This window comes from Lasioglossum baleicum, chromosome 3 (assembly GCF_051020765.1).
Source record: "Lasioglossum baleicum chromosome 3, iyLasBale1, whole genome shotgun sequence".
NCBI classification, from domain to species: Eukaryota; Metazoa; Arthropoda; class Insecta; order Hymenoptera; family Halictidae; genus Lasioglossum; species Lasioglossum baleicum.
In genome coordinates, this window is record NC_134931.1 from 21,379,400 (window position 1) to 21,393,370 (window position 13,971).

The 13,971-nt window shown below is 37.3% G+C and overlaps 4 protein-coding genes across 19 annotated transcripts; 1 reads left to right on the forward strand and 3 right to left on the reverse strand.

The window, feature by feature from the left end:
* Positions 1-131: 131 nt before the first annotated feature.
* On the reverse strand, positions 132-4,040 carry Mocs1 (Molybdenum cofactor synthesis 1). Of its 7 annotated transcripts, XM_076420485.1 has the most exons (8): positions 3,565-3,703; positions 3,371-3,405; positions 3,169-3,286; positions 2,913-3,080; positions 2,599-2,825; positions 2,279-2,503; positions 1,678-1,912; positions 132-1,014 (listed from the first exon to the last, which is right to left on the reverse strand). In XM_076420485.1, exons 4-8 carry the CDS (start codon positions 3,067-3,069, stop codon positions 404-406), a joined length of 1,455 nt encoding a protein of 484 aa, XP_076276600.1. In that variant the 5' UTR covers positions 3,070-3,080; positions 3,169-3,286; positions 3,371-3,405; positions 3,565-3,703; the 3' UTR covers positions 132-403. The 7 variants fall into 7 exon arrangements, with proteins under 7 accessions (XP_076276600.1, XP_076276601.1, XP_076276602.1 ...); XM_076420486.1 differs by lacking the exons at positions 3,371-3,405; positions 3,565-3,703 and adding an exon at positions 4,022-4,040; XM_076420487.1 differs by lacking the exons at positions 3,371-3,405; positions 3,565-3,703 and adding an exon at positions 4,022-4,039 and having other exon boundaries at positions 2,913-3,062.
* LOC143207265 (DNA fragmentation factor subunit alpha) lies at positions 3,938-9,631 on the forward strand. 9 transcript variants are annotated; one of them, XM_076420499.1, is made up of 4 exons: positions 3,938-4,114; positions 7,809-7,987; positions 8,118-8,436; positions 8,551-9,631. In XM_076420499.1, exons 1-4 carry the CDS (start codon positions 4,086-4,088, stop codon positions 8,669-8,671), a joined length of 648 nt encoding a protein of 215 aa, XP_076276614.1. In that variant the 5' UTR covers positions 3,938-4,085; the 3' UTR covers positions 8,672-9,631. The 9 variants fall into 9 exon arrangements, with proteins under 9 accessions (XP_076276614.1, XP_076276615.1, XP_076276621.1 ...); XM_076420500.1 differs by having other exon boundaries at positions 8,124-8,436; XM_076420506.1 differs by lacking the exon at positions 3,938-4,114 and adding an exon at positions 6,188-6,340.
* LOC143207260 (D-beta-hydroxybutyrate dehydrogenase, mitochondrial) lies at positions 4,262-6,703 on the reverse strand. Its single transcript, XM_076420493.1, has 7 exons — positions 6,630-6,703; positions 6,132-6,542; positions 5,721-5,804; positions 5,342-5,516; positions 5,150-5,271; positions 4,953-5,057; positions 4,262-4,870 (listed from the first exon to the last, which is right to left on the reverse strand). The coding sequence occupies exons 2-7, from the start codon at positions 6,348-6,350 to the stop codon at positions 4,472-4,474; spliced, it is 1,104 nt and encodes a 367-aa protein (XP_076276608.1). The 5' UTR covers positions 6,351-6,542; positions 6,630-6,703; the 3' UTR covers positions 4,262-4,471.
* A 394-nt stretch (positions 9,632-10,025) lies between the features above and the next one.
* On the reverse strand, positions 10,026-12,202 carry LOC143207267 (uncharacterized). Of its 2 annotated transcripts, none has more exons than XM_076420510.1 (5): positions 11,868-12,202; positions 11,490-11,770; positions 11,315-11,393; positions 11,062-11,190; positions 10,026-10,730 (listed from the first exon to the last, which is right to left on the reverse strand). In XM_076420510.1, the coding sequence occupies exons 2-5, from the start codon at positions 11,562-11,564 to the stop codon at positions 10,504-10,506; spliced, it is 510 nt and encodes a 169-aa protein (XP_076276625.1). In that variant the 5' UTR covers positions 11,565-11,770; positions 11,868-12,202; the 3' UTR covers positions 10,026-10,503. The 2 variants fall into 2 exon arrangements, with proteins under 2 accessions (XP_076276625.1, XP_076276624.1); XM_076420509.1 differs by having other exon boundaries at positions 11,858-12,202.
* Positions 12,203-13,971: the final 1,769 nt, after the last annotated feature.

The following is a 13,971-nucleotide window of genomic DNA, read 5'->3' on the forward strand; positions in this document are numbered from 1 at the left end:
GTGATATGACATAAAAGGCGCAGAATGTACAGATCTATTTACACAGGTATCGTCTTTCACACATGTGTTGATAAATAGTTTTGATGATCTTCGAGAACAAAGACTGAATAAAGTACGAGTCAACTCGGTAGTTCCTTGAATTGTATTGCATTTTATTTTCATTAAATATGATTAGAAAATCACTGTACATTTATACGCCTACACATCTTATGTACCCATAGAAAAAAAAAAACTTTAGTCTCAGCCATAAAATGTACAATATAAAATACAAACTCTGTCCACAAAGAACATCGTATAATGTATACGTTGGATAAATGCTGTGCTTCCCATTGTCCATCACCTACGCATCCAGGTATTTACTTGTACTACATGAATCACGCGTTTACGTATAAAGAAAGAAGAATTAGGCTCTATAAAAATCACCCTTTGCACCGCCGGTTTTTGAAATTAGCTCTATATCGGTTATCTTGAGGGCTGTCGGAGGGGCCGCGAACTTACACATGTCGTAAACGGTTAACGCAGCGATACTGACGGCCGTCAAAGCTTCCATTTCTACGCCTGTCTTGCCGGTACATCGAACTTCTGCCGTGATTTCTACTCGATTTGATTTCTCGTTTAAACGTAGATACACATTTGCGTATGACAACGAGACCGTATGGCAGAGAGGTATCAAATCGGGGGTACGCTTTGCTCCTATGATACCGGCTAATTGTGCCACAGACAATACGTCTCCCTTCTTCCCATTATTCTCCGTTATTAATTTGCTTATCGTTGAATCGACCTGTACAACTCCTTTCGCTATCGCGACGCGTTTACTCTCGACTTTCGAACCGACGTCCACCATGCTTGCTTTGCCGTCTTTGTCCACGTGCGACAACGAGGAAAACATTCTTCTTCTCGTCGTGGTACTTATAAATTCTTGCGAGAGAAGAAACGTGCGCGTTAAACCTCCGAGTGGAGCGTCGCGTTCTTGTTCATCTTTAAAACGTTTTCTCTCTAAGCGATTCTTTTTCACTGCAACCACAAACAATCGACGTTACGGTCCAACTTGGCCAGCAATAATTAAGTAAAATACACTGTCGAAACATATGTATTTGAAATCATTTAGATGTGTTCCGGTAACCAGTAGGTGTCTAGAATTGTAGACTTTGATCGGCTGAACGCAAATCGAAAAGAAGGAAAAAAAAAGAAAAAGCAACGTACGTTTTGTTTCCATCAGTTTCTATCATCAGATAGCAAAAGCTCTTTTATCAATTCTAACAAAATCGTGTTCAGTGCATCAAAATTTGTGCTAGAGTTACCTATTAATTACCAATACCTATTGTGAGAAACGTGCGGTTACGCATTGTGTACTAATGTATCTCTATGTAGGTTAGAGCGATAACGTTTGTACTTTGTACTTATACTCTTGAGAGAAGACCAAACAAATCGCGTTTAAACCTGCGTGTAAAATTTCCAAATACATAACAACGAAATCGATCGATCGATTCACCCTCCGATAAGTATCATCGGCCTGTTTTCCATCTTGGATAGATTGAACATTCCTGAAACACATACATTATCGGATAGGATCGGATAGAAACGTTATCGCTTCGTATATATCGTTTTCTCATGTTCTCGGCGAAGATAATAATCTTTCGAGATCTATTACCGAAGATCGGTGATTATGAAACGTACCGGCGTGTTGCTTTTTCTTACGTTGCACTGCGATGCCGATCATCTCCTTCAAACTCTCGTCGGACGTTCCGTTCCGCAAAGCGTCACGAAGAGAGACTTCTCCTTTTCCTTCGAACAAACAAACCTTCAAATTTCCATCTGCCGTTATCCTCAATCGATTACACGAACTGCAAAAGTGTTCACTCATCGACGTAATAAATCCGACCTGGCCTGTGAATCCGGGAACGTGGTACGCCTATTCCGAAGAAACAATACTTTTCTCAGTTATATCTTATATCAAGTCATATTAGACAGATTTTGATAGACAGGGTGCTGCCCAAAACTCCTGCAGAACCCGGAAATGGGAGGTTCCCGAGTGGTCATTCGAAGTGACACATTTTCCTCTGCAAAAATGTTGTCCGCGGCTTTGTCAAGGAGTTACTAACGGAAGAAACCCCGGTCAAATCAGAGCGCGACTTATCGTTGGACGCGAGTTGGCACTTTGGCACAGTCGGCCACACACGACGATAACTCCTTGACAAAGCCGCGGACAACATTTTTGCACGAGTTTCGGGAAAGCACCCTGTCTATCGTCGATTCAGAAGATCCTGTTTCCGCATACTTTCGATGTATCGTTGTACTCGTTTGGAAGACGTCGTAAGTCAGGATATACATTCCTTATAATTTTCTTCATAGAATCGAAAGACACCATTTTATTTTCGTTCCATTTGTTCCCTTGGAAAGGCATATATTCGATGAAACGTACTTCGATTGGACGACTTTTCGTTAAATTAACAAAATTGACTAACTCGTCATCGTTGAAGCCATTCATTACCACACAGTTCACCTACACACACGATATGTTTAGGAATTTGTTTAGGAATTTGTTAGGTAGTCGTCTTGATAACGACAAAGTTTTATTATTTTCTCACCACCACTCACCTTAACAGGATTATAGCCCAACTGAATGGCCAAGTCTATCGCAGCTACAACTCTGGACCAACCTTTCCTGCGAGTAAATTGCTCGAAACGATCTTCTCTTAATGTGTCTAGAGAAATATTTATCGCGTCTAACCCCGCTCGTTGAAGAGATGGCAATTGACGCGTTAACGTTAAACCGTTGGTAGTAATTGCAACCTGCTTCAAACCAGGCAATTCTTTCAGACCAGCTACGATAATGAAAAATTGTTTTTGATATATGAATAAAAAAAAAAAAGAAATTATATGTATCAAAGATTCTCTGTGTGTCTACTTACCAATAACATCGACAATATCTTTCCTAACTGTCGGTTCCCCGCCTGTCAAACGTATTTTACGCACACCTTCTTCCACAAATAAACTTGCTATTTTAATTATTTCTTCTGTCCTCATGATACCATCGTTCTTTGTCAATGTAACACCTTCTGCTGGCATGCAATACAAACCTACATATATAGATGTGGTAACATACCCATTATTCTGTCTGTCTAGAGTTAGAAATTCTATGAGTTTCTAGAGAGAGAGAGTACTTACATCGAAGATTACAACGTTCGGTGACAGAAATGCGTAAATAAGTATGATGCCGTCCAAAGGAATCTGTAAGCCTGTCATTGTAATCGCTTTTATTCAACAATTTCTGAAATTGCTGCACCTGTAATTAAAAAAAAAAAACAGAAAACATCAAGCCCATTCAAAGAGCACGCATATACGCAAGTAGAGATATTTGTATACATACATATATTATACACACACACACATATATTGTTTAACCTGTAACATTACACCTAAATATTCTAGATGCTATATAATAATGAACGTATTTATATGTAGAATGTAGATAATGGATCACACTAAATAAATACTATTTATATACACTATGAAATTGACATTGTACGAAATCCAACAAACGAAAAGTATAATTACACTTACCCTAGGTGATGTGTTTGACACCACAGATGCATCCGTGGATGAATGCGCACCACGGAGGATCGTTTTGACAGTGTGAATTTTACGAAACATTTATTTAGCTACCGTCTGGTGTCTCGTGCAGTGTCAAGGCATTGAAATCAGATCAATTTATAACCTAATACACCTACGCGTTTTAAATGCATATGGAAACTGCGGCTAAATAAATAGTATATGTATGTAATACCCTGTCGCGAGCGTATATAAGAAAAGAAAATATAAATTTTTTACACTCGTCGAATACTTATCAAAATACTCTGTGACTTGATTGAAACTGTATTGTGCGCAGTTACAACAACGATCCATCCATCCCCAGAACAATCAAGATAACCGCGTTTTTTCGTGTCCTTGAGCTTGGCAAAACTTATCATCAATCATCACTAAATAGATACGATTCAAATGTACAATGGGTATACATTACCGCTAATTCATTTTAACCAATCATCACGTGGTTTCTGCTGGTTTCTGCCTAATATACGCATGTAATGTACATGTATGTATATTCTTGTTGTAGGTAATGTATATCTATATCTATTTATGGAAGTGCTTATGTATTTAGACTCCATATCCAAACTGACAAATTAGAAAACAGGGAATAGAGGTAAAGAGGGTAAATTATTTGTTTCGCTGTACTTTTACAGCGAAAACATGTTATGTAGTATAAATTTTGAATGTGTAGTTTTTATTTAGATAATTGTATCAGAAGAAAAACAAAAGCAGTTTTTCTTTGCGAGGATTAATCTAAAAATAGAACCAAGTAGAGAATGATTGTCTCGTTTTTGGTATTACATAAATTGCATTTCTATTGGCCGTTTCACGCCAAAATAACGTTGAACGCTAATTGTTCGATTGTCAAACTTGTTCTTCTTCTTTAATTTGCGTATAATATGTCGTATACTGGTTTTGGGAGATAATCGCTACACAAAGCCTGTAGCCTCTCTTTACGGGAAACTGGTGTATACCTTCTCATTGGGAAAGTTTTTATTATACCGTCCATTAAAGCTCTAGTTACCGGTGTTAAATCCGCTTCTGGACCTTGAGTATATTTTTCGAGAGCCAACATTTCTTTCTGAAACAATTCTTGACCGTATTCCTTACGAGTCTGAGGATCCAACTGAGTCCACATTTCTCTTGCTTGTTCGAGTAAGGCGCTATTATCTTTTAACCATGCGTTTCCGGATACATATTCGCCGGTTTCGATAATTACCACATCTACACCCCATCTTCTCATCTCCATTCTAAGACAGGTTCCCCATGCATCGACTGCAGCCTGTTGGAGTAAATTATATAATTTTTGGGCTCGATTTGCAGAACAAAGTGTGTTCTATCGATATTATTAAAATTATTTTCACCTTGACTGCACAGTAAATCCCTCGAACTGGACTGGGAATACGAGCTAAAAGACTACTAACTAATACGACGCGCCCTTTCGATCTTCTGATTAGCGGTAGAAAGACCTTGAAATAAATTAGTAACGGTACCCGTTAATATATCAATGTATTTGTTTAATAAATCGTTTGTTGAAATATCTCTATTGTAGTCAAATTACCTGAGTTAATCGAGCAAGACCGATAAAATTAATGTCGATACTGCGTTTCAATATGGAAGTAGGTACCCATTCGCATTCACCCAAAGTTACCCAAGCTGCGGCGTGTACTATTGCCCACAAACCTAATGTGATACACAAGAATAAAGTGTATTGTGCGTTAAACAATTATGTAAATTTTTGTATGTAACAAACCTGGTGCACCGTCTGGTAAATTTTCGTTGACGTAAAGAAAAGTTGAATGTATATCGTGTTCGTTGGTAATATCTAACTGTAACATGTGTAACCTGCCAGAAGTTTCCTCTTTCAATTTTTTCATTGTTTCATCGTTTTCTGCTTTATTACTGAATCCAGCAAACACTGTAAATCCCTTAAAAATATACATATGTATGTATGTATGTATGTATGTATGTATGTGTGTGTGTGTGTGTGTGTGTGTGTGTGTGTGTGTGTGTGTGCGCGCGCGCGCGCGTGTGTGTGTGTGTGTGTGTGTACGTATGTGTGTATGTGGCCACGGTACAGTACAAATGTAAAGAAACACTAATTTCAATGATGTACACAAAGTTAATCTTACCAATTCATCCAATTGTTTACTCAGAGTGTATCCGACTCTTGAATCGCATCCAGTAACGAGAATGGCTTTTCCAGCTGCGGTTACCTGTGTGTACCATTTACCACTGATAAGTATGCACCGCTACCTCTAGTATTTTAAGCATTTTATGTCAACTACATGCAAACACATTTGTCATAAAACCAGAAAATAAATATCAAATTAAATAAAGGGTATTAATAGACGTTCCACTATTTTCATAGGCGAAACTGTTTCAGCTACTGGTAGGAACACCTTGTTATTTTTCTGTAACCACGACTTAACGATGCTAACAATTATTATGTTCTAGTCGATGATGAAATGGAAAACAAAAAGTATATATATCGAAACGATGCCCAAGTATTAACAGACATATATGTAGTTTAAGCAACGTACCTTCAAGTTATGATAAAACAATGTAGATCCTATGGATATAACCAGTAGTAAGAGAAACAGCACAAAACTGGAAGTTTGCGATATACCTAATGTATTCAATACAGCTGCTAAGATAACTGCCACTGCGTGTGAAAATGCAATTGGAAGAAAACATCTTTCTGCTAATTCCCATGTTTGACTGTCATCCGCCGGCTCTTTGTTTCCACTCGGTAAAGGCATTTCTGATCTGAAGTTTTATTCGATTTTTATTTTATACAAATGTAGTCACTTCCATTCAATTATGAGATTTGTGGCTCGGCTAAGAGGCCCAACTGGGCTAACTCTGAGCTAACTTTAAACTTAAAACAGCGTCCAGTCTCATTGATCTATATTTAGCCACACACACAGTGCTGTGTCTTAAACTCAGAGGTCCTAGTAAAAATGAATATTTTACCTTGATAATTACCTTGCATCTTGGTACTAAATATATATATATCTGTTCGGTAAAATTATTCTTACCGATTAATTGCATGGTTGTCACGTATTTTACTTATATGTATATCATATAATCGTAGCTGCGTTAGCTCAAAAGATCCACAATTCAAAAGTATATACTGAAAGGTTGTATATTAAAATAAACAGATACCTAGATAATATATATAAGTATATACTTACATATATGTCATGTAGGTACATATATATATATATATATATATATATATATATATATATATATATATATATATATATATATATATATACTGAAATTTCTGATGTATTATAATATCTATTATATAATTTAACTGAAATTTATTATACTAATTTATCACATCGGATCAACGCACCGAGGAAATCATTTTTCTAAACAATTGAACGATAATAAAAAAAGAGATATTACTTTTAGAGTGGGGTCGTGGGGGTTGGTTATTGATTTCCGTGTGGGTGCCATGTTGGGAGGGAATACACGAGGAGGGCATGAGGGTGTCTCTCGGTCGCACCGTACGCGGTACGCGATAGTCTTACAGTCTACAGTCTACAGAGAGACAGAGAATATAAATAGGAGGGGTAGTTGCACCATTGACCCAGTGTCACCCAGTGTTGAGTTGACATACGGTCAGTTCAGTCTGGTTCAGTCACTCGAACGTTACTTATCTTTATAAGCTTTTCCAAATTTTTTATTCGTAATCCGTAAATGCGCGGTTAAACATCGTACGAAATCTCATTGTCGGTAAAACTCGTCAAAACTCGATCTAATGCAATCCAAAACACTGCCCTTTCTTATGCGCGCCTATACAACGTTCCAACCATACAACTTAATATTTACCTAAATAAATACATAGTGCGTTCAAGTTGGTTCAAGCAGTTACAGAGTTTTCGACCAACGAAACGATTTTATTAAGATTCTTTGTGTTCGATAACAAGTTGACGATTTCAAAGGTATAGCTAAAAGAATTTGATTTGATGATACTCGACAACGTTGATATAAATACATACTTACTAAAATAATGTGCAACGATAATCGAGCCTCGGTAGCAGTCAATTCTTTTAATGAAAGTAAACTTTCGATGAGATAAATTTAATATACACGCGCGTATATTTAGTTGACCTACATTTGTTTCGCTTAAAAGAACATAACAACACTGCTTCCAGCGCGCTGTTTTAAGATTGCTTTCTGACTTGTTGTAATTTGTGAAGCAGCATGTCGGAAACAGCAGGTATATCGCAGGGGTTGGGCAACCCTTACAAAATTGTCGATCATGCCAGAGAGAAGCGAAAGGGCATTACCGCATCTTCGCTGAAAGAACTAACCAATATCGCGAGAAGTCGTTTATCTTTGCCATTGGATGCAGAACTAACAATAGTCTTGGAACAAGACGGTAACGTACACAATATCGTGTTTTTTACTTTTATTCAATTTTTCCTTGATTTTTCCAACCTATATTTAAGCAGTGTATGGTATCATTTTGTTAACATGTGTTTGTGTTTGTTTCTTTTTTTTCGTGATAGGCACAGAGGTGGACGACGAAGAATATTTCGCAACGTTAGAAAGAAATACTAGTTTAATGGTTTTACACGGAGATCAAAAATGGATAGCGGCGGGAAGCGGTAAAGCTGCTTCTCGGTATATTGTCGTGGACGACGTTGACAACAACGTAGAAAGCGGCGGTGTAAGAGGAAACGAGCTCAGAAGACGTCGACGGCTGATAGAACCATTAGTTTCGTCGTTGCACGGCGATCCATCGCATATATCGTTGCTCGGTGGAAGCGATTTAGAATTACTCAGCGATATGGACCCAGACAGCTTAGCTGACATAGTACCCGACAGGTAAATGCGCGCGATCAAATAACTTGAAAATCGCGTTTGGTTTACGCGTGTATACCGTTCGCGATCAGGTGGTTACCGGTGGTTACCAGTTTTATTTATGACAAATTATTCCAGAATCTTCTTGGAGCAACTGAAGGAGGCTTCGGGCAGATTTTTGGCTGAAAAACGACAAGCGCAAGCGTCTATGGCTCTTCTTCAGATGTTTGCGAGTAGCGGGGAGATGGAGCGAGCGTAGGCCATGTGGGGGGTGGGCGCCCTCACATTGGCTAATATGTACCGAGTGCGACGTCGCATATTTTACAAAGGTCGCCAACTACAGCAAACACTAATCCTTTTCTGGAATTGAGCCCATTACCCATTCATAGCGCAGCACAAGTGTACTTCAGCTGTACACTGTATTGCGCTACATTCAGTACCGCTGTGCTGCCAGCATTCGTGAAAATCGAATGTTCGCATCGCCAATGGAGATATTGACTATCTCTTCTATACCTCATTTCGGAAGGTACAATCAGAACCGAAAGAGAAATACAGGAACTAAAAAGTTCCTATGTTTGGCGGCGGATGGTCAAAAGTTATTTCTGAAGTATTTGCAAGTATCTAAATACACAAACACGCATAAATTTATTAGCGAAACAGGAAATGCATCGAAATTTGATGCTTGTACTTCTAACAGTATGTATAGTTATATTATACTTTCTACTAATAGAAAACATTATTTTTAGTGTCTTCCTTTTTATTTTATGCAAATCAGAGGCACAAACATGCGTCGGTGTTATTTTTGTTTTGTAGAGTGTGGCGTAAGGAATTGCTTTCCTGTAACACGAGGTCTTAAATACACACGCATAGTTGCATACAATGCAATTTAGCCGTTGAATAATCTGAATGTATCGCGTACACCAAAACTATATAGTCAAATATTATGTCAAAGAAATTGCATTCCGTCACGATGTTGTCATATCAGTATTAGCAAAAGGACGACACGTTTCGTTTATGAACTTTTGTACGTATGTAGATACATATATTATACCAAGCTTTAGTTCAACGAAGATCGATGAAATGTTTAAGACTGAATTTATAGCGGAAGAGTGCATCCCCATTACAATCACCAATTCATTATACACTAAATTTAGTGTTGTAATAGAAGAGAGAGAAGGAGAAAGAGTGAGCGAGAGAGAGAGAGAGAGAGAGAGAGAGAGAGAGAGAAAAAAAAGAAACAATATCAGCCTTTGATACCAAACAAAGTTATGCATTTGATAAAAAAAAAGAAAGGAAATCGCAGGAAAAGGAGAATACTCGTGCGCAAAACTTGTGTTTCTAAAAAGATTAGGCATATGCTGAGAGTACGCCACGTATTAAAATACCGATTATGTCGTTGTATAACTCTGTACTAATAACAAAAAGATAACTTCTTCGTATTCTAAAATATTAATATACCATTTCAAATCTATGAAAACGATAATTACCATGAATTTTCCAAGATCATTGAATTAATCAGAAACGCCTATGTTTACTCTTTACAGGAACATTCTTATTAAAATATCGTGACTTTCTTTGATATATATACCAATTGATATCTGTATATTACGAAATAATGTCCATAATGTTTATTGTCATTCGGATTTTTAAAATGAAACGATCCAGCATGCGAGTGCGCCAGTACATTTCAAATTTGTTCTGTATATCGTGCGTTTAACGCGTGGTCTTTCTTTACGAGATACATCGCGCGCGGAAGAAGTAATATTTTAATTGAACTTTAAGACGCGCGCTAGGAAACAATTGATACATTTAATAGAACTGCCAATGAAAGAGATGAACTACTAATGCTCAATATAATAATATATATATATCCTACCCACCTAATCCTGTGTGAGAGAGTAGCATATTTATTAATTTTCATTTCTCTGACAATTAATTGCACACATTATATGTATACTATATATCTATATGTATACCGATTGGTCATACAACGCTATTCATTTCTGTTTTAATACAATCATTGTTACCACTATATTCTCTATTATCCTATGTTTCTCATGAAATATTACGTATATTCGATACTTGTGTAAATTAAGTTTTAACAGAATGTAGAAAATTGACGTCCATCAGCTGATGCAAGGCATTGGAAGCATCTTTTGTTCGAATGCAGGCATTACGTAACTGACAAACTGCCTCCTGAAGAATCAGTTCACTTTTTAACAGTTGTCGATTAACGCATGACAAGTCTTGCGTGGCAGCGTCGATAGTGCCCTCGATCAATTGCACAAGATCTCGGTCCAATGTTTCATTGCATTCGTCTATTTTTTATTATGAAAATTGTTAATTGAAATATCAAGTATCAAGTTCCTTTTGAAAATTAAATGTTTATATTATAAAAAATTGTTTGCATATATATAAAGTAAAATCGAGGTGCAAAATGCTTCTAAGTAATTGCGATGATGAACAGACATTATTCCTTGAATTATTATGTTACAATACATTTCTCTGCATCAGAATTATTAGATGATATTGTATCTATTCTAGCGATAGTTCTGCGTATTGTATTACTACGGTATTAATAAAATGATAATGTCAACAAATTTTTATGTACCGAGAGAGAGAGAGAGCCTGTTTAAACTTTAAACTTACATAATTTCTTGTGTAGCAAACTGTTGTATCTAATGGAATTTATTTTTGATTTTGGTATTTTGATGTCGGTGTAAGGCATACAGGCTATGGCATCTACTGCTCCGCTAACGCTGCTTAAACTTGTTCCATCTGAGAAAGACAGCAAAATAGAAATTAGGAGAAAGCTATTGCTATTTTGCTGTTCGTACAATGTAAATATTTCTTTTATTCTACTCTGTACAAATAGAAACGGTCCTTTCGAACGGAATCTTACCATCGTCGGATTCAGGAGCTTCACCAGAAATTATGGTACCGCAGTAATTAGGATTTCGGATAGAAGGAAATTCCATACCCTGTCGATATAGCATTATAATTTTTCTGTGAATTTCTTCTTATATCCATATCTATTTGATTAGGGTAATTTGTAAAATAATGTAAAGATGTCATACGGTAGCAATTATGTTTGCACCGTCATCATCAGATTCTGGGGCTTCTCCGGAGACAACGACAGCCTTTACATCCATCTTCTAAATATGTGTAGCTATGGAAACGAAATTTGCAAAAAATCTTGAGTTTTTTTCTAACAAAGAATTTCAAATTGAAACTCGATGATCTTTTATATACAATATACACTGAAATGAAATCAGTTGTCAATCAACGAGAACAACAAAAATTGCTTTTCCATTTCATGAAATTCATATCCAGTCTTTTCGTTTCAACAGCAGTGTACCTATAACAAAAGTAAATAAAATTTTCCTTATGTAATTAGTAAAAACTACACAATGTAAAAATTATTCAAAATAAAAATTAACTTAACCTATACACACTGTTCTGTCGAAATCAAAATATCGTCGAAAGAAAAAGAATCTATTTAGTCTCTAAATATATTATGTTGTACGTATCTCGTATCTCTATTTTTTAAAATAACGATCAATCGGTATTTGTTTCACAAGTAATCACATCTTTTACAACATATTTATGTATACATAAATAGTTCGACTCTGCCTGACACAAAATTTGCGGTTTGGCATTATGTTGCATTATGTATTACTCATCACTGTAAAACAAAGATTTTTCGTGGAAGGTTTCTCTGAAACTTCCGTAATGAGTAATTCCTAAATGAGTAATATATTATTGTTTGTGTTTGTTTTTATATATATATATATACAGGGTGTCCCAAAACCCCTTCGACTCCGGGAAATGGGAGGTTCCTTAGGTCATTTGAAGCAACATTTTCCTTTGCACCAATGTCAGCCGAGGCTTTGTTTAGGAGTTATTAACGAAAAACACGGACCAATCAGAGCGCGACCTAGACGCGCGATGGCACGTTCAACCAGACGCGCCGGGAGACGAGCGTGGTGTAACGCCGCGATGCCCCAACGAACAAGAGTTTCTCGAGATTATGTGAATCTCCCCCGATTTGGATGAGCTTTGGATATGTTGTCAAGACCATGATTCTGAACAACATTTCCCTTTACAGTTTTTATCGGCCGGCTTTAGTTTACGAGATACATAATTGTAAAAACTTGTCATTGTAAATCGATCGATGAACTATCTTCTACCCGATTTGGATGAGCTTTGGATATGTTGTCAAGACCATGATCCTGAACAACATTACCCTTTACAGTTTTTGTCGATCGGAAGAACTTTACTTGTCAATTCATATGGGTGGATCTCTTTACCCGACTTACGGCAACTTTACCCGAACGAGGGAAGAAGCAGAAACTAATTGTATTAAAAACTCACTTATTCAGCCGTAAATCCATTTGCTGCTTCGAAAGGTGTGTCACTGGGTCACTCGGTGACGAACTGCACAGATGTCTTCAGGTATACGACAGTACCGAAAGCTAAGGGACGTACGGCCAGGTCGACGAACTGCACAGCCGCTGGTAGAAGGCCTAAGGGATACGCGGTCAAGTCGACGATCCAGAATTTCACTTTCACTTTCGAATCGATAAATAATTCGTATGTTTATTTCACACAGATGCCTTGAAATTTTTCCACACTCACAATCACTGTTCACATTTGTCAACACATAGTTATGCACTAATAATAATTGCTTAAACTAATTAAACGATTATTTAATCCAATCACTAGACTGCGGATCTTTATGTAAAATGAAAGTTGGCTGCCGCTATTACAAGGGACAGGAGCCAGACAGATATTTGATTCTTACTGTGATCATTTTAAGAAGTTGAAAATAATACATTGGTGTTTTGAAATTATTTTAATCTCTCTACTGTATTAAAATGCACCTACTCATGTTTGCTACAAATGCATGAAATCCGCAGTCTAGTAATTGCATTCCCTGATTGTCGTGATTTGTGCAGCAGGACAAGGATATGGCAATTATTATTAGTGCATAACTATGTGTTGACAAATGTGAACAGTGATTGTGAGTGTGGAAAAATTTCAAGGCATCTGTGTGAAATAAACATACGAATTATTTATCGATTCGAAAGTGAAAGTGAAATTCTGGATCGTCGACTTGACCGCGCATCCCTTAGGCCTTCTACCAGCGGCTGTGCTGTTCGTCGACCGGGCCGTACGTCCCTTAGCTTTCGGTACTGTCGTATACCTGAAGACATCTGTGCAGTTCGTCACCGAGTGACCCAGTGACACACCTTTCGAAGCAGCAAATGGATTTACGGCTGAATAAGTGAGTTTTTAATACAATTAGTTTCTGCTTCTTCCCTCGTTCGGGTAAAGTTGCCGTAAGTCGGGTAAAGAGATCCACCCATATGAATTGACAAGTAAAGTTCTTCCGACCGACAAAAACTGTAAAGGGTAATGTTGTTCAGGATCATGGTCTTGACAACATATCCAAAGCTCATCCAAATCGGGGGAGATTCACATAATCTCGAGAAACTCTTGTTCGTTGGGGCATCGCGGCGTTACACCACGCTCGTCTCCCGGCGCGTCTGGTTGAAC

Bases quoted from the DNA above. Each gene is read 5' to 3' on its own strand.
- Mocs1 (XM_076420483.1), bottom strand. From the start codon at position 3,654: ATGTTTCGTAAAATTCACACTGTCAAAACGATCCTCCGTGGTGCGCAT. The intron at 3,081-3,168 runs GTAAGTACTCTC...CTATATATGTAG, and splicing joins CGAACGTTGTAATCTTCGAT to GTTTGTATTGCATGCCAGCA. The intron at 2,826-2,912 runs GTAAGTAGACAC...TCATTATCGTAG, and splicing joins AGATATTGTCGATGTTATTG to CTGGTCTGAAAGAATTGCCT.
- LOC143207265 (XM_076420499.1), top strand. From the start codon at position 4,086: ATGTACATGTATGTATATTCTTGTTGTAG. The intron at 4,115-7,808 runs GTAATGTATATC...TTTGTGAAGCAG, and splicing joins TATGTATATTCTTGTTGTAG to CATGTCGGAAACAGCAGGTA. The intron at 7,988-8,117 runs GTAACGTACACA...TTTTCGTGATAG, and splicing joins AATAGTCTTGGAACAAGACG to GCACAGAGGTGGACGACGAA.
- LOC143207260 (XM_076420493.1), bottom strand. From the start codon at position 6,350: ATGCCTTTACCGAGTGGAAACAAAGAGCCGGCGGATGACAGTCAAACA. The intron at 5,805-6,131 runs GTACGTTGCTTA...TGGTACACACAG, and splicing joins TGTTTTATCATAACTTGAAG to GTAACCGCAGCTGGAAAAGC. The intron at 5,058-5,149 runs GTAATTTGACTA...ATTTATTTCAAG, and splicing joins GTCTTGCTCGATTAACTCAG to GTCTTTCTACCGCTAATCAG.
- LOC143207267 (XM_076420510.1), bottom strand. From the start codon at position 11,564: ATGGATGTAAAGGCTGTCGTTGTCTCCGGAGAAGCCCCAGAATCTGAT. The intron at 11,394-11,489 runs GTATGACATCTT...CTATATCGACAG, and splicing joins GTGCAAACATAATTGCTACC to GGTATGGAATTTCCTTCTAT. The intron at 11,191-11,314 runs GTAAGATTCCGT...TGTCTTTCTCAG, and splicing joins AGCTCCTGAATCCGACGATG to ATGGAACAAGTTTAAGCAGC.